The sequence below is a fragment of the Salvelinus fontinalis genome, unplaced genomic scaffold, assembly GCF_029448725.1.
Source record: "Salvelinus fontinalis isolate EN_2023a unplaced genomic scaffold, ASM2944872v1 scaffold_0018, whole genome shotgun sequence".
Classification (NCBI taxonomy): domain Eukaryota; kingdom Metazoa; phylum Chordata; class Actinopteri; order Salmoniformes; family Salmonidae; genus Salvelinus; species Salvelinus fontinalis.
In genome coordinates this window covers 344,800-367,023 of record NW_026600227.1, presented here as the reverse complement: position 1 = coordinate 367,023, position 22,224 = coordinate 344,800, and the positions used below count along the sequence as shown (strand labels likewise).

The 22,224-nt window shown below is 47.4% G+C and overlaps 1 protein-coding gene across 2 annotated transcripts in view; it reads left to right on the top strand.

The window, feature by feature from the left end:
• Window positions 1–389: 389 nt before the first annotated feature.
• Window positions 390–22,224, top strand: part of LOC129842152 (IQ motif and SEC7 domain-containing protein 1-like) — a 274,873-nt gene continuing 253,038 nt past the window's right edge. The window contains exon 1 of one of the 2 annotated variants that reach the window (XM_055910566.1): window positions 390–1,046. In XM_055910566.1, the coding sequence (XP_055766541.1) occupies window positions 772–1,046 (275 nt within the window). In that variant the 5' untranslated portion in view covers window positions 390–771. The remainder of the gene's footprint in view (window positions 1,047–22,224) is intronic. The other variant, XM_055910567.1, reaches the window with a different exon arrangement.

Here is a 22,224-nt window from a genome sequence, read left to right as displayed (position 1 = left end):
CTTCTCTGGTCAGTAGGGGTGTGGCCTGCCCTGTTCCCTTCTCTGGTCAGTAGGGGTGTGGCCTGTTCCCATCTCTGGTCAGTAGGGGTGTGGCCTGCCCTGTTCCCTTCTCTGGTCAGTAGGGGTGTGGCCTGTTCCCATCTCTGATCAGTAGGGTGTGGCCTGTTTTACATGCTGTTTGAATAAATGAAAGCATTGATTTACTATAGGTTTACCTTTAAAAGATGGGAGCACATAATGGGCACATAAAGGTTCTACCATGTGGCTGAATATGAATGTGCTCAATTATATTGGTCAGAGATGCACGTGAATATCACATGTGGTTTACTGGTTCATTAATTAACTCGAACAGCCTGCTTCAGGATTGGCATTTGGGCAAATCACCTGTCGAAGAATGGCCTCAGCTCTTGATAGAAAACAAATGAGAGAAAATAGACCACACAGTTCGAGCCTTTTGAACACTCCAATCCGTTATGGAGCCGATGTCAGAGATTGATACATTGTAAACGTGGGGACTGCTCGTCACGTCCCGTAAAGGGTTAAATGGCTTTCTGTCCTCAGAGCGGTAGCGGTAGTCGGTGGGTAGATCTCGTAGCGCAGAGCTGGTGGACAACGACGACGTCTCGCTACAACCGACAATCACTCAACTTCTCCATTCACCCGGTAACAAACAATGGCGGAGCGACGGGCTAACCCTACACCGAACACGAGTGTGACAGCGCTCGATCTACCATTTGACGCGTGAGGAGAGAAGCAGCGCTACGGGGAGAGATGGAACAGCCGAACCCAGTAACGGAGAAGCCCAGCAAGGCGATGGAGTACCTGACGGAACTCAACAACATCATAGACACCCAACAGGAGCTGTTGGAGATGCAGAGAGTTCGTATCGAGGACTTGGAACAACAAGTAACGGATTTATGTTCTGAGAACGCGTGTTTGAAAGACCAACGCAAAAGGAACCTGGCCACCTGCCGCCTCCAACAGTGCAACGGCCTCCCGGTGCTTACGTTAGGGGCCATCAAGGAGAATGTCATACAAGAGAAGAGGTAAGTTCTGCGTTTCCTTTCCAGTCATAGCACTGTATAGTTGTATGCGGATTTAGGCGGGGAAATAATGTAATTGGTAGTAAGGACCATTCTACCATGTTGGGAATAAAGTTTGTATCTAGAGAATATTTATGCATGTAGGCTACGCAACAAGACAGTCGCCGTTTTAGACACGGGAAAGTGTAGCGCCTAACCGTTTTATTTTCTCACCGGGCTGTGGGGAAATAAACCCCAGATGGAAACTCCGTCATAATCCGCTGCCGGGTCGGTTTGAACATAGCGAGACTATACCCCCATCCAATCCTTATTGGGGATTTGTGTGGATAGTTTCACATAGTATTTGTTAAGACAGTTTCACATTTTATAAATGGTGTGGATTTGGAAAATACCGCTTTGCGTAATGACAGAAGGAACCCTGGCGCGCGTTAAACCCGGTTTCAGTTGACGAAGCAAATCTACCTTCCGAGGAAACATGAGAGAGCCGTCGGCCATATCGTCCATCTGTTAGATTATTGAATTATAATTCCTGTTGTTGTTTTTTAGATCCAATGCTCATGCATTCTTCCATCCATTGTTTGGGTAATGATGATGGGCATGTGGTCGTTGTAGTAAATTGATGCAGGGGTTTTCAAACTTCATGCCCAGGCAAACCAGAGACCCCCATTTATGTAAGTAACGTCTGGTATTGTCAGGTGAATGATGATTGCAAGTAGAAGTAATTAAACATTTTAAAATGAATAGATTTGTAAAAAGTATTTTGACCTCCACAGTTCGTTGGAAGATGTGTAAACTCTACTAGCTAGAATGGTGAAGGAAAGTTGGTTTTATAGTCACACATTCGGACATACAACATACACTTGTCAAAAGCCATTTACAAATGTAAAAAATCAATAACTAATTCACCGTCTGTCACAGAATCATCCAGCTAGTTATGATTTATTCTATAAATATCTACTAAACTTTTACAACCTTTGCTTTGAGTAAACATTCCAGTTCTGACTTGATAGAAATACATAACATCTATGGACTTGGTGTATGTAGGAGCAATTTATTTTCGTGAATAGAGTGGTGAACTGAATCAAATCAAATCAAATGTTATTAGTCACATGCGACGAATACAACAGATGTAGACCTTAGAGTGAAATGCTGACTTACGAGCCCCTAACCAGCAGTGCAGTTTAAAAAAATACGGATAAGAATAAGAGACCCAAGTTTAAAGAGCAGCAGTAAAAAGTAACAATATATACAGGGGAGTGCCGGTACAGAGTCAATGTGCGGCACCAGTTAGTTGAGGACAAAGTGGAGTGTAGATATCACGAACAACTCAATTGGAGCAGTGTCTGTCTGTTTATAACTTTGATCAATGGGTATAATGGTAAATCTGATCCCCAAGGTCCTCATAGGATCACTTGGATATATAGAGTTGGAGGTAAAGGAAACAATATGAAACTAGGACATTAAAACACTGGCAAAATTCTTTCATCCACATCCATTCACATAAAATGTATTTTAAAGTATAAATACCCTTCTAAGACCACTGTCTTTCTGGACGTTTTAAAAGGTTTGCAAATAGTTCTTTCTGCAAGGAATGTGAATTGAAAAGGGATATGGTAATTCCTATGTAGGTGACGTAGTTTCTCCACTGGTATGATGGGTATAATGTGTGGTAGTTGCACACCTCCCTGCTGAATTATGTACAACTGATGTGGGCCAGTTTATATATATTTTTTCATGATCTTTGTGAATAACCAAATTTTCACATAGGCTTTGTGTTAGCAGTTTAAGAGAAAGAGAGCAAATAGCATAGGGACAGCCTGGTTGAAGTCCTAGTTTTTAATGGTTAGTGCCAGTAGATTGTGGCGGCAGGTAGCCTAGTGGTTAGAGCATTGGGCCAGTAACCTAAAGGTTGCTGGATTGAATCCCCGAGCTGATAAGGTAAACATCTGTCGTTCTGCCCCTGAACAAGGCAGTTCCCTGGTAGGCCGTCATTGTAAATAAGAATTTGTTCTTATTAACTGACTTGCCTAGTTAAATAAATAAAAAAGTTAATTGCAGAGGGGTTCACGTACAGTTCAGAGGCAAATCATAATTTATACATTTAGCCCAAAAATAAAACATGTCCACTTCTTATATTAGTGCTTTTTATGTTATCCACACTGGTATCTTTCAATACCCATGCTAATATGTACACTATCGTTCAACAGTTTGGGGTCACTTAGAAATGTTCTTGTTTTTGAAAGATATATATTTTTTGTCCATTTAAAATAACATCAAATTGATCAGAAATACAGTGTAGACATTGTTAATGTTGTAAATGACTATTGTAGCTGGAAACGGCAGATTTTTTTATGGAATATCTATATAGGCGTACAGAGGTCCATTATCCACTCCTGTGTTCCAATGGCACTTTGTGTTAGCTAATCCAAGTTTAGCATTTTAAAAGACTAATTGATCATTAGAAAACCCCTTTGCAATTGTTAGCATGGCTGGAAACTGTTGTCCTGATTTAAAGAAGCAATAAAACTGTCCTTCTTTAGAGTATCTGGAGCATCAGCATTTGTGGGTTCGATTTACAGGCTCAAAATGGCCAGAATCAAAGACCTTTCTTCTGAAACTCGTCAGTCTATTCTTGTTCTGAGAAATTAAGGATATTCCATGTGAGAAATTGCCAAGAAACTGAAGATCTCGTACAACACTGTGTACTACTCCCTTCACAGAACACAGCAACCTGGCTCTAACCAGAATAGAAAGAGGAGTGGGAGGCCCCGGTGCACAACTGAGTAAGAGGACAAGTATATTTGAGTGTCTAGTTTGAGTTCTCAGCTGTCCTCAACTGGCAGCTTCATTAAATGGTACCCGCAAAACACCAGTCTCAACGTCAACAGCGAAGAGGCGACTCCGGGATGCTGGCCTTCTAGGCAGAGTTCCTCTGTCCAGTCTCAACGTCAACAGTGAAGAGGTGACTCCGGGATGCTGGCCTTCTAGGCAGAGTTCCTCTGTCCAGTCTCAACGTCAACAGTGAAGAGGCGACTCTGGGATGCTGGCCTTCTAGGCAGAGTTCCTCTGTCCAGTCTCAACGTCAACAGTGAAGAGGTGACTCCGGGATGCTGGCCTTCTAGGCAGAGTTCCTCTGTCCAGTCTCAACGTCAACAGTGAAGAGGCGACTCTGGGATGCTGGCCTTCTAGGCAGAGTTCCTCTGTCCAGTCTCAACGTCAACAGTGAAGAGGCGACTCTGGGATGCTGGCCTTCTAGGCAGAGTTCCTCTGTCCAGTCTCAACGTCAACAGTGAAGAGGCGACTCTGGGATGCTGGCCTTCTAGGCAGAGTTCCTCTGTCCAGTCTCAACGTCAACAGTGAAGAGGTGACTCTGGGATGCTGGCCTTCTAGGCAGAGTTCCTCTGTCCAGTCTCAACGTCAACAGTGAAGAGGCGACTCTGGGATGCTGGCCTTCTAGGCAGAGTTCCTCTGTCCAGTCTCAACGTCAACAGCGAAGAGGCGACTCTGGGATGCTGGCCCACTAGGCAGAATTCCTCTGTTCAGTCTCAACGTCAACAGTGAAGAGGCGACTCTAGGCAGAGTTCCTCTGTCCAGTCTCAACGTCAACAGCGGAGAGGCGACTCCGGGATGCTGGTATTCTAGGCAGAGTTGCAAAGAAAAAGCCATATCTCTGTCCAGTGTCTGTGTTCTTTTGCCCATCTTAATCTTTTATTTTTATTGGCCAGTCTCAGATATGGCTTTTTCTTTGCAATAATGTCTACACTGAATTTCTGATCAATGTTATGTTATTTTAATGCACAAAAAAATGTGCTGATCCTCTTGGTCCTCTTGATCCATCCACCTGTGTTTTTTGTTAGTCAGACCTGACCCCTAAATCCCGTAGTTTTCTGTAATCTAATTTAATATGATTGAAGATGCAGAATTTTATGCCAGGCCCCTTCTAATAGGGTATAACAGACTCGTTAGAACTTTGACCACACCCCCTCTAGACGGACTACATGCCCTCTATCAAATCAAACTGGCATTTTTAGTCAAAACAAAGGTTTTAAAGTATGCCATTTTATAGAATAAACCATATGTAGTTTGATGTTTCTGAGACAAACAGTGAATTAGTTATTGATTTATACAGCTTTAAATAGCATTTTAAAGATTTTATGTAACTTTTTGGCATTGAGCTGAGTTCATTTTCCAGTTTGAAGTTCATTTCCTGCAATGCTACCCAGTTTGGCATTGAGCTGAGAAACAATTTTGCAGTTTAAAAGCTAATTTCCTAGGCATGAATCAATGGGCATGTGCCCTGAATCTCGGTTATTGGATTCTCCCTGACGGTCTAGCTTTCTATTTGATTCTCCCTGACTGTCTGGCTTTCTATTTGATTCTCCCTGACTGTCTGGCTTTCTATTTGATTCTCCCTGACTGTCTGGCTTTCTATTTGATTCTCCCTGACTGTCTGGCTTTCTATGTGATTCTCCCTGACTGTCTGGCTTTCTATTTGATTCTCCCTGACTGTCTGGCTTTCTATTTGATTCTCCCTGACTGTCTGGCTTTCTATTTGATTCTCCCTGACTGTCTGGCTTTCTATTTGATTCTCCCTGACTGTCTGGCTTTCTATTCGATTCTCCCTGACTGTCCGGCTTTCTATTTGATTCTCCCTGACTGTCCGGCTTTCTATTTGATTCTCCCTGACTGTCCGGCTTTCTATTTGATTCTCCCCGACTGTCCGGCTTTCTATTTGATTCTCCCCGACTGTCCGGCTTTCTATTTGATTCTCCCCGACTGTCTGGCTTTCTATTTGATTCTCCCTGACTGTCTGGCTTTCTATTTGATTCTCCTTGACTGTCTGGCTTTCTATTTGATTCTCCGGCTTTCTATTTGATTCTCCCTGACTGTCCGGCTTTCTATTTGATTCTCCCTGACTGTCTGGCTTTCTATTTGATTCTCCCTGACTGTCTGGCTTTCTATTTGATTCTCCTTGACTGTCTGGCTTTCTATTTGATTCTCCGGCTTTCTATTTGATTCTCCCTGACTGTCCGGCTTTCTATTTGATTCTCTCTGACTGTCCGGCTTTCTATTTGATTGTTAGTTTTCAAAGATGGTGTTATTTAAATGTGTATCTCGTTCTATCTGCTTTTGGTCGTTTTAAGTTGTCACTGAAACTACTTAGACAGCTCATGAACAGTTTTCTATACAGGAAAAAAACTGTAATTAGCACCAATGACTAATTTCCTCCATATTAAAGGAATAGTTTGAGATGTCACTCTACTACCGGACATGCAATGCCAACCGGATGTCACTCTACTACCGGACATGCAATGCCAACCGGATGTCACTCTACTACCGGACATGCAATGCCAACCGGATGTCGCTCTACTACCGGATGTCACTCTACTACCGGATGTCACTCTACTACCGGATGTCACTCTACTACCGGATGTCACTCTACTACCGGATGTCACTCTACTACCGGATGTCACTCTACTACCGGATGTCACTCTACTACCGGATGTCACTCTACTACCGGATGTCACTCTACTACCGGACATGTAATGCCAACCGGATGTCGCTCTACTACCGGATGTCACTCTACTACCGGATGTCACTCTACTACCGGACATGCAATGCCAACCGGATGTCACTCTACTACCGGACATGCAATGCCAACCGGATGTCGCTCTACTACCGGATGTCACTCTACTACCGGATGTCACTCTACTACCGGATGTCACTCTACTACCGGATGTCACTCTACTACCGGACATGTAATGCCAACCGGATGTCGCTCTACTACCGGATGTCACTCTACTACCGGATGTCGCTCTACTACCGGATGTCGCTCTACTACCGGATGTCACTCTACTACCGGATGTCACTCTACTACCGGATGTCACTCTACAACCGGATGTCACTCTACTACCGGATGTCGCTCTACTACCGGATGTCACTCTACTACCGGATGTCACTCTACTACCGGATGTCACTCTACTACCGGATGGCGTTCTACTACCGGATGTCACTCTACTACCGGATGTCACTCTACTACCGGATGTCACTCTACTACCGGATGTCACTCTACTACCGGATGTCACTCTACTACCGGATGTCACTCTACTACCGGATGTCACTCTACTACCGGATGTCACTCTACTACCGGATGTCACTCTACTACCGGATGTCACTCTACTACCGGACATGCAATGCCAACCGGATGTCACTCTACTACCGGACATGTAATGCCAACCGGATGTCACTCTACTACCGGATGTCACTCTACTACCGGACATGTAATGCCAACCGGATGTCACTCTACTACCGGATGTCGCTCTACAACCGGATGTCACTCTACTACCGGATGTCACTCTACTACCGGATGTCACTCTACTACCGGATGTCACTCTACTACCGGATGTCACTCTACTACCGGATGTCACTCTACTACCGGATGTCGCTCTACTACCGGATGTCGCTCTACTACCGGATGTCGCTCTACTACCGGATGTCACTCTACTACCGGATGTCGCTCTACTACCGGATGTCGCTCTACTACCGGATGTCGCTCTACAACCGGATGTCACTCTACTACCGGATGTCACTCTACTACCGGATGTCGTTCTACTACCGTATGTCACTCTACTACCGGATGTCACTCTACTACCGGATGTCACTCTACTACCGGACATGCAATGCCAACCGGATGTCACTCTACTACCGGATGTCACTCTACTACCGGACATGCAATGCCAACCGGATGGCGTTCTACTACCGGACATGTAATGCCAACCGGATGTCACTCTACTACCGGATGTCACTCTACTACCGGACATGTAATGCCAACCGGATGTCACTCTACTACCGGATGTCACTCTACTACCGGATGTCACTCTACTACCGGATGTCGTTCTACTACCGGACATGCAATGCCAACCGGATGTCACTCTACTACCGGATGTCGCTCTACTACCGGATGTCACTCTACTACCGGACATGCAATGCCAACCGGATGTCACTCTACTACCGGACATGCAATGCCAACCGGATGTCACTCTACTACCGGATGTCACTCTACTACCGGACATGCAATGCCAACCGGATGTCACTCTACTACCGTACATGCAATGCCAACCGGATGTCACTCTACTACCGGACATGCAATGCCAACCGGATGTCACTCTACTACCGGATGTCGTTCTACTACCGGATGTCACTCTACTACCGGATGTCGTTCTACTACCGGACATGCAATGCCAACCGGATGTCACTCTACTACCGGATGTCACTCTACTACCGGACATGCAATGCCAACCGAATGTCACTCTACTACTAGACATGCAATGCCAACCGGATGTCACTCTACTACCGGATGTCACTCTACTACCGGACATGCAATGCCAACCGGATGTCACTCTACTACCGGACATGCAATGCCAACCGGATGTCACTCTACTACCGGATGTCACTCTACTACCGGACATGTAATGCCAACCGGATGTCACTCTACTACCGGACATGCAATGCCAACCGGATGTCGCTCTACTACCGGACATGCAATGCCAACCGGATGTCACTCTACTACCGGACATGCAATGCCAACCGGATGTCACTCTACTACCGGACATGCAATGCCAACCGGATGTCACTCTACTACCGGACATGCAATGCCAACCGGATGTCGCTCTACTACCGGACATGTAATGCCAACCGGATGTCACTCTACTACGGGACATGCAATGCCAACCGGATGTCACTCTACTACCGGACATGTAATGCCAACCGGATGTCGCTCTACTACCGGATGTCACTCTACTACCGGATGTCACTCTACTACCGGATGTCACTCTACTACCGGATGTCACTCTACTACCGGATGTCACTCTACTACCGGATATCACTCTACTACCGGATGTCACTCTACTACCGGATGTCAATCTACTACCGGATGTCACTCTACTACCGGATGTCACTCTACTACCGGATGTCACTCTACTACCGGATGTCACTCTACTACCGGACATGTAATGCCAACCGGATGGCGTTCTACTACCGGATGTCACTCTACTACCGGATGTCACTCTACTACCGGATGTCAATCTACTACCGGATGTCACTCTACTACCGGATGTCACTCTACTACCGGATGTCACTCTACTACCGGATGTCACTCTACTACCGGATGTCACTCTACTACCGGACATGTAATGCCAACCGGATGGCGTTCTACTACCGGATGTCACTCTACTACCGGATGTCACTCTACTACCGGATGTCACTCTACTACCGGATGTCACTCTACTACCGGACATGTAATGCCAACCGGATGTCACTCTACTACCGGACATGCAATGCCAACCGGATGTCACTCTACTACCGGACATGCAATGCCAACCGGATGTCACTCTACTACCGGACATGCAATGCCAACCGGATGTCACTCTACTACCGGACATGTAATGCCAACCGGATGTCACTCTACTACCGGACATGCAATGCCAACCGGATGTCACTCTACTACCGGACATGCAATGCCAACCGGATGTCACTCTACTACCGGATGTCGCTCTACTACCGGACATGTAATGCCAACCGGATGTCACTCTACTACCGGATGTCACTCTACTACCGGACATGTAATGCCAACCGGATGTCACTCTACTACCGGATGTCGTTCTACTACCGGATGTCGCTCTACTACCGGATGTCGCTCTACTACCGGATGTCGCTCTACTACCGGATGTCGCTCTACTACCGGATGGCGTTCTACTACCGGATGTCACTCTACTACCGGATGTCGTTCTACTACCGGATGTCGTTCTACTACCGGATGTCGTTCTACTACCGGATGTCACTCTACTACCGGATGTCGCTCTACTACCGGATGTCACTCTACTACCGGACATGTAATGCCAACCGGATGTCACTCTACTACCGGATGTCGTTCTACTACCGGATGTCGCTCTACTACCGGATGGCGTTCTACTACCGGATGTCACTCTACTACCGGATGTCACTCTACTACCGGATGTCGTTCTACTACCGGATGGCGTTCTACTACCGGATGTCACTCTACTACCGGATGTCGCTCTACTACCGGACATGCAATGCCAACCGGATGGCGTTCTACTACCGGACATGTAATGCCAACCGGATGGCGTTCTACTACCGGACATGTAATGCCAACCGGATGTCACTCTACTACCGGATGTCACTCTACTACCGGATGTCACTCTACTACCGGACATGTAATGCCAACCGGATGTCACTCTACTACCGGATGTCGTTCTACTACCGGATGTCACTCTACTACCGGATGTCACTCTACTACCGGATGTCACTCTACTACCGGATGTCACTCTACTACCGGATGTCACTCTACTACCGGATGTCACTCTACTACCGGATGTCACTCTACTACCGGATGTCACTCTACTACCGGATGTCACTCTACTACCGGACATGCAATGCCAACCGGATGGCGTTCTACTACCGGACATGCAATGCCAACCGGATGGCGTTCTACTACCGGACATGTAATGCCAACCGGATGGCGTTCTACTACCGGATGTCACTCTACTACCGGATGTCACTCTACTACCGGATGTCACTCTACTACCGGATGTCGTTCTACTACCGGACATGCAATGCCAACCGGATGTCACTCTACTACCGGATGTCACTCTACTACCGGACATGCAATGCCAACCGGATGTCACTCTACTACCGGATGTCACTCTACTACCGGATGTCACTCTACTACCGGACATGTAATGCCAACCGGATGGCGTTCTACTACCGGATGGCGTTCTACTACCGGATGTCACTCTACTACCGGATGTCACTCTACTACCGGATGTCACTCTACTACCGGATGTCACTCTACTACCGGATGTCACTCTACTACCGGACATGCAATGCCAACCGGATGTCGTTCTACTACCGGACATGCAATGCCAACCGGATGTCACTCTACTACCTGATGTCACTCTACTACCGGACATGCAATGCCAACCGGATGTCACTCTACTACCGGATGTCACTCTACTACCGGACATGTAATGCCAACCGGATGTCACTCTACTACCGGATGTCACTCTACTACCGGATGTCACTCTACTACCGGACATGTAATGCCAACCGGATGTCACTCTACTACCGGATGTCGTTCTACTACCGGATGTCACTCTACTACCGGATGTCACTCTACTACCGGATGTCACTCTACTACCGGATGTCACTCTACTACCGGATGTCACTCTACTACCGGATGTCACTCTACTACCGGATGTCACTCTACTACCGGATGTCACTCTACTACCGGATGTCACTCTACTACCGGATGTCACTCTACTACCGGATGTCACTCTACTACCGGATGTCACTCTACTACCGGACATGTAATGCCAACCGGATGGCGTTCTACTACCGGATGTCACTCTACTACCGGATGTCACTCTACTACCGGATGTCACTCTACTACCGGACATGTAATGCCAACCGGATGGCGTTCTACTACCGGATGTCACTCTACTACCGGATGTCACTCTACTACCGGATGTCACTCTACTACCGGATGTCACTCTACTACCGGATGTCACTCTACTACCGGACATGTAATGCCAACCGGATGTCACTCTACTACCGGACATGTAATGCCAACCGGATGTCACTCTACTACCGGACATGTAATGCCAACCGGATGTCGCTCTACTACCGGACATGCAATGCCAACCGGATGTCACTCTACTACCGGACATGCAATGCCAACCGGATGTCACTCTACTACCGGACATGTAATGCCAACCGGATGTCACTCTACTACCGGACATGCAATGCCAACCGGATGGCGTTCTACTACCGGACATGTAATGCCAACCGGATGTCACTCTACTACCGGACATGCAATGCCAACCGGATGTCACTCTACTACCGGATGTCGCTCTACTATCGGATGTCGCTCTACTACCGGATGTCGCTCTACTATCGGATGTCGCTCTACTACCGGATGTCACTCTACTACCGGATGTCACTCTACTACCGGATGTCACTCTACTACCGGATGTCGCTCTACTACCGGATGTCGTTCTACTACCGGACATGCAATGCCAACCGGATGTCACTCTACTACCGGACATGCAATGCCAACCGGATGTCACTCTACTACCGGACATGCAATGCCAACCGGATGTCACTCTACTACCGGATGTCGTTCTACTACCGGACATGCAATGCCAACCGGATGTCACTCTACTACCGGACATGCAATGCCAACCGGATGTCGCTCTAATACCGGATGTCGTTCTACTACCGGATGTCACTCTACTACCGGACATGCAATGCCAACCGGATGTCACTCTACTACCGGACATGCAATGCCAACCGGATGTCACTCTACTACCGGACATGTAATGCCAACCGGATGGCGTTCTACTACCGGACATGCAATGCCAACCGGATGTCACTCTACTACCGGATGTCGCTCTACTACCGGATGTCGCTCTACTACCGGATGTCACTCTACTACCGGATGTCGCTCTACTACCGGATGTTACTCTACTACCGGACATGCAATACCAACCGGATGTCACTCTACTACCGGACATGCAATGCCAACCGGATGTCGCTCTAATACCGGATGTCGCTCTACTACCGGACATGTAATGCCAACCGGATGTCACTCTACTACCGGACATGTAATGCCAACCGGATGTCACTCTACTACCGGACATGCAATGCCAACCGGATGTCACTCTACTACCGGACATGCAATGCCAACCGGATGTCACTCTACTACCGGACATGCAATGCCAACCGGATGTCACTCTACTACCAGACATGCAATGCCAACCGGATGTCACTCTACTACCGGACATGCAATGCCAACCGGATGTCACTCTACTACCGGACATGTAATGCCAACCGGATGTCACTCTACTACCGGACATGTAATGCCAACCGGATGTCACTCTACTACCGGACATGCAATGCCAACCGGATGTCACTCTACTACCGGACATGCAATGCCAACCGGATGGCGTTCTACTACCGGACATGCAATGCCAACCGGATGTCACTCTACTACCGGACATGTAATGCCAACCGGATGGCGTTCTACTACCGGACATGTAATGCCAACCGGATGTCACTCTACTACCGGACATGCAATGCCAACCGGATGTCACTCTACTACCGGACATGTAATGCCAACCGGATGGCGTTCTACTACCGGACATGTAATGCCAACCGGATGTCGCTCTACTACCGGATGTCACTCTACTACCGGACATGTAATGCCAACCGGATGTCACTCTACTACCGGACATGTAATGCCAACCGGATGTCACTCTACTACCGGACATGCAATGCCAACCGGATGGCGTTCTACTACCGGATGTCGCTCTACAACCGGATGTCACTCTACTACCGGATGTCGCTCTACTACCGGATGTCACTCTACTACCGGACATGTAATGCCAACCGGATGGCGTTCTACTACCGGATGTCGCTCTACTACCGGACATGCAATGCCAACCGGATGTCGTTCTACTACCGGACATGCAATGCCAACCGGATGTCACTCTACTACCGGACATGTAATGCCAACCGGATGTCGCTCCACTACCGGATGTCACTCTACTACCGGACATGTAATGCCAACCGGATGTCACTCTACTACCGGACATGCAATGCCAACCGGATGTCACTCTACTACCGGACATGTAATGCCAACCGGATGTCACTCTACTACCGGACATGCAATGCCAACCGGATGTCACTCTACTACCGGACATGTAATGCCAACCGGATGTCACTCTACTACCGGACATGTAATGCCAACCGGATGTCACTCTACTACCGGACATGCAATGCCAACCGGATGTCGCTCTACTACCGGATGTCGTTCTACTACCGGATGTCACTCTACTACCGGATGTCACTCTACTACCGGATGTCACTCTACTACCGGATGTCACTCTACTACCGGATGTCACTCTACTACCGGATGTCACTCTACTACCGGATGTCACTCTACTACCGGATGTCACTCTACTACCGGATGTCACTCTACTACCGGATGTCACTCTACTACCGGACATGTAATGCCAACCGGATGGCGTTCTACTACCGGATGTCACTCTACTACCGGATGTCACTCTACTACCGGATGTCACTCTACTACCGGACATGTAATGCCAACCGGATGGCGTTCTACTACCGGATGTCACTCTACTACCGGATGTCACTCTACTACCGGATGTCACTCTACTACCGGATGTCACTCTACTACCGGACATGTAATGCCAACCGGATGTCGCTCTACTACCGGATGTCACTCTACTACCGGATGTCACTCTACTACCGGATGTCGTTCTACTACCGGACATGTAATGCCAACCGGATGTCGCTCTACTACCGGACATGCAATGCCAACCGGATGTCACTCTACTACCGGACATGTAATGCCAACCGGATGTCACTCTACTACCGGATGTCACTCTACTACCGGACATGTAATGCCAACCGGATGTCACTCTACTACCGGATGTCACTCTACTACCGGATGTCACTCTACTACCGGATGTCACTCTACTACCGGACATGTAATGCCAACCGGATGTCACTCTACTACCGGACATGTAATGCCAACCGGATGTCACTCTACTACCGGACATGCAATGCCAACCGGATGTCGTTCTACTACCGGACATGTAATGCCAACCGGATGTCACTCTACTACCGGACATGCAATGCCAACCGGATGTCACTCTACTACCGGATGTCACTCTACTACCGGATGTCGCTCTACTACCGGATGTCGCTCTACTACCGGACATGCAATGCCAACCGGATGTCGCTCTACTACCGGATGTCGCTCTACTACCGGATGTCACTCTACTACCGGATGTCGCTCTACTACCGGACATGTAATGCCAACCGGATGTCACTCTACTACCGGATGTCACTCTACTACCGGATGTCGCTCTACTACCGGATGTCGTTCTACTACCGGATGTCACTCTACTACCGGATGTCACTCTACTACCGGATGTCACTCTACTACCGGATGTCGTTCTACTACCGGATGTCACTCTACTACCGGATGTCACTCTACTACCGGATGTCGTTCTACTACCGGATGTCGCTCTACTACCGGATGTCACTCTACTACCGGATGTCACTCTACTACCGGATGTCACTCTACTACCGGATGTCACTCTACTACCGGATGTCACTCTACTACCGGATGTCGCTCTACTACCGGATGTCGCTCTACTACCGGACATGCAATGCCAACCGGATGTCACTCTACTACCGGATGTCGCTCTACTACCGGATGTCACTCTACTACCGGACATGTAATGCCAACCGGATGTCACTCTACTACCGGACATGCAATGCCAACCGGATGTCACTCTACTACCGGACATGTAATGCCAACCGGATGTCACTCTACTACCGGATGTCGTTCTACTACCGGACATGTAATGCCAACCGGATGTCACTCTACTACCGGACATGCAATGCCAACCGGATGGCGCTCTACTACCGGACATGCAATGCCAACCGGATGGCGTTCTACTACCGGACATGCAATGCCAACCGGATGTCGCTCTACTACCGGACATGCAATGCCAACCGGATGTCACTCTACTACCGGATGTCGCTCTACTACCGGATGTCACTCTACTACCGGACATGCAATGCCAACCGGATGTCACTCTACTACCGGACATGTAATGCCAACCGGATGTTACTCTACTACCGGACATGCAATGCCAACCGGATGTCACTCTACTACCGGACATGCAATGCCAACCGGATGTCACTCTACTACCGGACATGCAATGCCAACCGGATGTCACTCTACTACCGGACATGCAATGCCAACCGGATGTCGCTCTACTACCGGACATGCAATGCCAACCGGATGTCACTCTACTACCGGACATGCAATGCCAACCGGATGTCACTCTACTACCGGATGTCACTCTACTACCGGACATGTAATGCCAACCGGATGTCACTCTACTACCGGATGTCACTCTACTACCGGATGTCACTCTACTACCGGATGGCGTTCTACTACCGGATGTCACTCTACTACCGGATGTCACTCTACTACCGGACATGCAATGCCAACCGGATGGCGTTCTACTACCGGATGGCGTTCTACTACCGGACATGCAATGCCAACCGGATGGCGTTCTACTACCGGATGTCACTCTACTACCGGATTTCACTCTACTACCGGATGTCGCTCTACTACCGGATGTCACTCTACTACCGGACATGTAATGCCAACCGGATGTCACTCTACTACCGGACATGTAATGCCAACCGGATGTCACTCTACTACCGGATGTCACTCTACTACCGGATGTCACTCTACTACCGGATGGCGTTCTACTACCGGATGTCACTCTACTACCGGATGTCGTTCTACTACCGGATGTCGTTCTACTACCGGATGTCACTCTACTACCGGATGTCACTCTACTACCGGACATGTAATGCCAACCGGATGCCACTCTACTACCGGATGTCACTCTACTACCGGATGGCGTTCTACTACCGGATGTCACTCTACTACCGGATGTCACTCTACTACCGGACATGCAATGCCAACCGGATGGCGTTCTACTACCGGATGTCACTCTACAACCGGATGTCGCTCTACTACCGGATGTCACTCTACTACCGGATGTCACTCTACTACCGGACATGCAATGCCAACCGGATGGCGTTCTACTACCGGATGGCGTTCTACTACCGGACATGCAATGCCAACCGGATGGCGTTCTACTACCGGATGTCACTCTACAACCGGATGTCACTCTACTACCGGATGTCACTCTACTACCGGATGTCGCTCTACTACCGGATGTCGTTCTACTACCGGACATGTAATGCCAACCGGGTGTTGCTCTAATACCCAACGTTAGTTTATCATCTGATTGTATTAGGCTGGGTTCATAGCATTGGTTGTTTCCCAAATGGCACCCTAGTCCCTATATAGTCCCATAGAGCTCTGGCACCCTAGTCCCTATATAGTCCCATAGAGCTCTGGTCTAAAGTGGTGCCCTACAGAGGGAATAGGCTGCCATTTGGGATGTATCAATTGCGTTGGTGGATAAAGGCTTTTAAGGAGATTAAATGCAGAGATAAAGTATTAATCTGGGATAGTTTTGGAAGGCATGCAGGGTCCTATCATCCAGTATTTCTTGGCAACATTTAGTTGAGAGGTAAAACATACAGAGCCTTCAGACAGTATTCAGACCCCTGGACTTATTCATCATTTAGTTGAGAGGTAAAACATACAGAGCCTTCAGACAGTATTCAGACCCCTGGACTTCTTCATCATTTAGTTCAGAGGTAAAACATACAGAGCCTTCAGACAGTATTTCTCACCCATCTACACACAATACCCCTTCATGACAGTATAAACACGGTTTCAGAACATTTGCACATTTATTGAAAATGAAATACAGATGTCTAACTCAATCAATCAATCAATTTTATTTTATATAGCCCTTCGTACATCAGATAATATCTCGAAGTGCTGTACAGAAACCCAGCCTAAAACCCCAAACAGCTAGAATGCAGGTGTAGAAGCACGGTGGCTAGGAAAAACTCCCTAGAAAGGCCAAAACCTAGGAAGAAACCTAGAGAGGAACCAGGCTATGAGGGGTGGCCAGTCCTCTTCTGGCTGTGCCGGGTGGGGATTATAACAGAACTATGCCAAGATGTTCAAAAATGTTCATAAGTGACAAGCATGGTCAAATAATAATCATGAATAATTTTCAGTTGGCTTTTCATAGCTGATCATTAAGAGTTGAAAAACAACAGGTCTGGGACAGGTGGCGGTTCCATAACCGCAGGCAGAACAGCTGAAACTGGAATAGCAGCAAGGCCAGGCGGACTGGGGACAGCAAGGAGTCACCACGGGCGGCAGTCCCGACGCATGGTCCTAGGGCCCAGGTCCTCCGAGAGAAAGAAAGAGAGAAGGAGAAAATTAGAGAGCCAAGATTTTCAAAATGTTCATAAATGACAAGCATGGTCAAATAATAATCAGGAATAAATCTCAGTTGGCTTTTCATAGCCGATCATTAAGAGTTGAAAACAGCAGGTCTGGGACAGGTAGGGGTTTCGTAACCGCAGGCAGAAACAGTTGAAACTGGAATAGCAGCAAGGCCGGGCGGACTGGGGACAGCAAGGTGTCAGCATGCCCGGTAGTCCTGACGTATGGTCCTAGGGCTCAGGTTCTCAGAGAGAAAGAGAGAACGAGAGAATTAGAGAGAGCATACTTAAATTCACACAGGACACTGGATAAGACAGGAGAAGTATTCCAACTGACCCTAGCCCCCCGACACATAAACTACTGCAGCATAAATACTGGAGGCTGAGACAGGAGCGGTCAGGAGACACTGTGGCCCCATCCGAAGAAACCCCCGGACAGGGCCAAACAGGAAGGATATAACCCCACCCACTCTGCCAAAGCACAGCCCCCACACCACTAGAGGGATATCCTCAACCACCAACTTACAATCCTGAGACAAGGCCGAGTATAGCCCACAAAGGTCTCCACCACAGCACAACCAAGGGGGGGCGCCAACCCAGACAGGAAGTTCACGTCAGTAACTCAACCCACTCAAGTGACGCACCCCTCCTAGGGACGGCATGAAAGAGCACCAGCAAGCTAGTGACTCAGCCCCAGTAACAGGGTTAGAGGCAGAGAATCCCAGTGGAGAGAGGGGAACCGGCCCTGGAGAGACAGCAAGGGCGGTTCGTTGCTACAGAGCCTTTCCGTTCACCTTCACACTCCTGGGCCAGACTACACTCAATCATATGACCTACTGAAGAGAAACGTCTTCAGTAAAGACTTAAAGGTTGAGACTGAGTCTGCGTCTCTCACATGGGTAGGCAGACTGTTCCATAAAAATGGAGATCTATAGGAGAAAGCCCTGCCTCCAGCTGTTTGCTTAGAAATTTTAGGGACAATTAGGAGGCCTGCGTCTTGTGACCGTAGCGTACGTGTAGGTATGTACGGCAGGACCAACTCGGAAAGATAGGTAGGAGCAAGCCCATGTAACGCTTTAAAGGTTAGCAGTAAAACCTTGAAATCAGCCCTTGCCTTAACGGGAAGCCAGTGTAGGGAAGCTAGCACTGGAGTAATATGATCAAATTTCTTGGTTCTAGTCAGGATTCTAGCAGCCGTATTTAGCACTAACTGAAGTTTATTTAGTGCTTTATCCGGGTAGCCGGAAAGTAGGGCATTGCAGTAGTCTAACCTAGAAGTAACAAATGCATGGATTAATTTTTCTGCATCATTTTTGGACAGAAAATTTCTGATTTTTGCAATGTTACGTAGATGGAAAAAAGCTGTCCTTGAAACAGTCTTGATATGTTCGTCAAAAGAGAGATCAGGGTCAAGAGTAACGCCGAGGTCCTTCACAGTTTTATTTGAGACGACTTTACAACCATCAAGATGAATTGTCAGATTTAACAGAAGATCTCTTTGTTTCCTGGGACCTAGAACAAGCATCTCTGTTTTGTCCGAGTTTAAAAGTAGAAAGTTTTCAGCCATCCACTTCCTTATGTCTGAAACACAGGCTTCTAGCGAGGGCAATTTTGGGGCTTCACCATGTTTCATTGAAATGTACAGCTGTGTGTCATCCGCATAGCAGTGAAAGTTAACATTATGTTTTCGAATAACATCCCCAAGAGGTAAAATATATAGTGAAAACAATAGTGGTCCTAAAACGGAACCTTGAGGAACACCGAAATGTACAGTTGATTTGTCAGAGGACAGACCATTCACAGAGACAAACTGATATCTTTCCGACAGGTAAGATCTAAACCAGGCCAGAACTTGTCCGTGTAGACCAATTTGGGTTTCCAGTCTCTCCAAAAGAATGTGGTGATCGATGGTGTCAAAGGCAGCACTAAGGTCTAGTAGCACGAGGACAGATGCAGAGCCTCGGTCTGACGCCATTAAAAGGTCATTTACCACCTTCACAAGTGCAGTCTCAGTGCTATGATGGGGTCTAAAACCAGACTGAAGCATTTCGTATACATTGTTTGTCTTCAGAAAGGCAGTGAGTTGCTGCGCAACAGCTTTTTCTAAAATTTTTGAGAGGAATGGAAGATTCGATATAGGCCGATAGTTTTTTATATTTTCCGGGTCAAGGTTTGGCTTTTTCAAGAGAGGCTTTATCACTGCCACTTTTAGTGAGTTTGGTACACATCCGGTGGATAGAGAGCTGTTTATTATGTTCAACATAGGAGGGCCAAGCACAGGAAGCAGCTCCTTCAGCAGTTTAGTAGGAATAGGATCCAGTATGCAGCTTGAAGGTTTAGAGGCCATGATTATTTTCATCATTGTGTCAAGAGATATAGTACTAAAACACTTAAGTGTCTCTCCCGATCCCAGGCCCTCGCAGAGCTGTGCAGATCCAGGACAGCTAAGCCCTGGAGGAATACGCAGATTCAAAGAGGAGTCCGTAATTTGCTTTCTAATGGTCATGATCTTTTCCTCAAAGAAGTTCATGAATTTATTACTGCTGAAGTGAAAGCCATCCTCTCTTGGGGAATGCTGCTTTTTAGTTAGCTTTGCAACAGTATCAAAAATAAATTTTGGATTGTTCTTATTTTCCTCGATTAAGTTGGAAAAGTAGGATGATCGAGCAGCAGTGAGGGCTCTTCGGTACTGCACGGTACTGTCTTTCCAAGCTAGTCGGAAGACTTCCAGTTTTGTGTGGCGCCATTTCCGTTCCAATTTCCTGGAAGCTTGCTTCAAAGCTCGGGTATTTTCTGTATACCAGGGAGCTAGTTTCTTATGACAAATGTTTTTCGTTTTTAGGGGTGCAACTGCATCTAGGGTATTGCGCAAGGTTAAATTGAGTTCCTCAGTTAAGTGGTTAACTGATTTTTGTCCTCTGACGTCCTTGGGTAGGCAGAAGGAGTCTGGAAGGGCATCAAGGAATTTTTGTGTTGTCTGAGAATTTATAGCACGACTTTTGATGCTCCTTGGTTGGGGTCTGAGCAGATTATTTGTTGCGATTGCAAACGTAATAAAATGGTGGTCCGATAGTCCAGGATTATGTGGAAAAACATTAAGATCTACAACATTTATTCCATGGGACAAAACTAGGTCCAGAGTATGACTGTGGCAGTGACTAGGTCCAGAGACATGTTGGACAAAACCCACTGAGTCGATGATGGCTCCGAAAGACTTTTGGAGTGGGTCTGTGGACTTCTCCATGTGAATATTAAAATCACCAAAAATTAGAATATGATCTGCTATGACTACAAGGTCTGATAGGAATTCAGGAAACTCAGAGAGGAACGCTGTATATGGCCCAGGAGGCCTGTAAACAGTAGCTATAAAAAGTGATTGAGTAGGCTGCATAGATTTCATGACTAGAAGCTCAAAAGACGAAAACGCCATTTTTTTTTTTTTTGTAAATTGAAATTTGCTATTGTAGATGTTAGCAACACCTCCGCCTTTGCGGGATGCACGGGGGATATGGTCACTAGTGTAACCAGGAGGTGAGGCCTCATTTAACACAGTAAATTCATCAGGCTTAAGCCATGTTTCAGTCAGGCCAATCACATCAAGATTATGATCAGTGATTAGTTCATTGACTATGACTGCCTTTGAAGTGAGGGATCTAACATTAAGTAACCCTATTTTGAGATGTGAGGTATCACGATCTCTTTCAATAATGGCAGGAATGGAGGAGGTCTTTATCCTAATAAGATTGCTAAGGCGAACACCGCCATGTTTAGTTTTGCCCAACCTAGGTCGAGGCACAGACACAGTCTCAATGGGTATGGCTGAGCTGACTACACTGACTGTGCTATTGGCAGACTCCACTAAGCTGGCAGGTTGGCTAACAGCCTGCTGCCTGGCCTGCACCCTATTTCATTGTGGGGCTAAAGGAGTTAGAGCCCTATCTATGTTGGTAGATAAGATGAGAGCACCCCTCCAGGTAGGATGGAGTCCGTCATTCCTTAGCAGGTCAGGCTTGGTCCTGTTTGTGGGTGAGTCCCAGAAAGAGGGCCAATTATCTACAAATTCTATCTTTTGGGAGGGGCAGAAAACAGTTTTCAACCAGCGATTGAGTGCTGAGACTCTGCTGTAGAGCTCGTCACTCCCCCTAACTGGGAGGGGGCCAGAGACAATTACTCG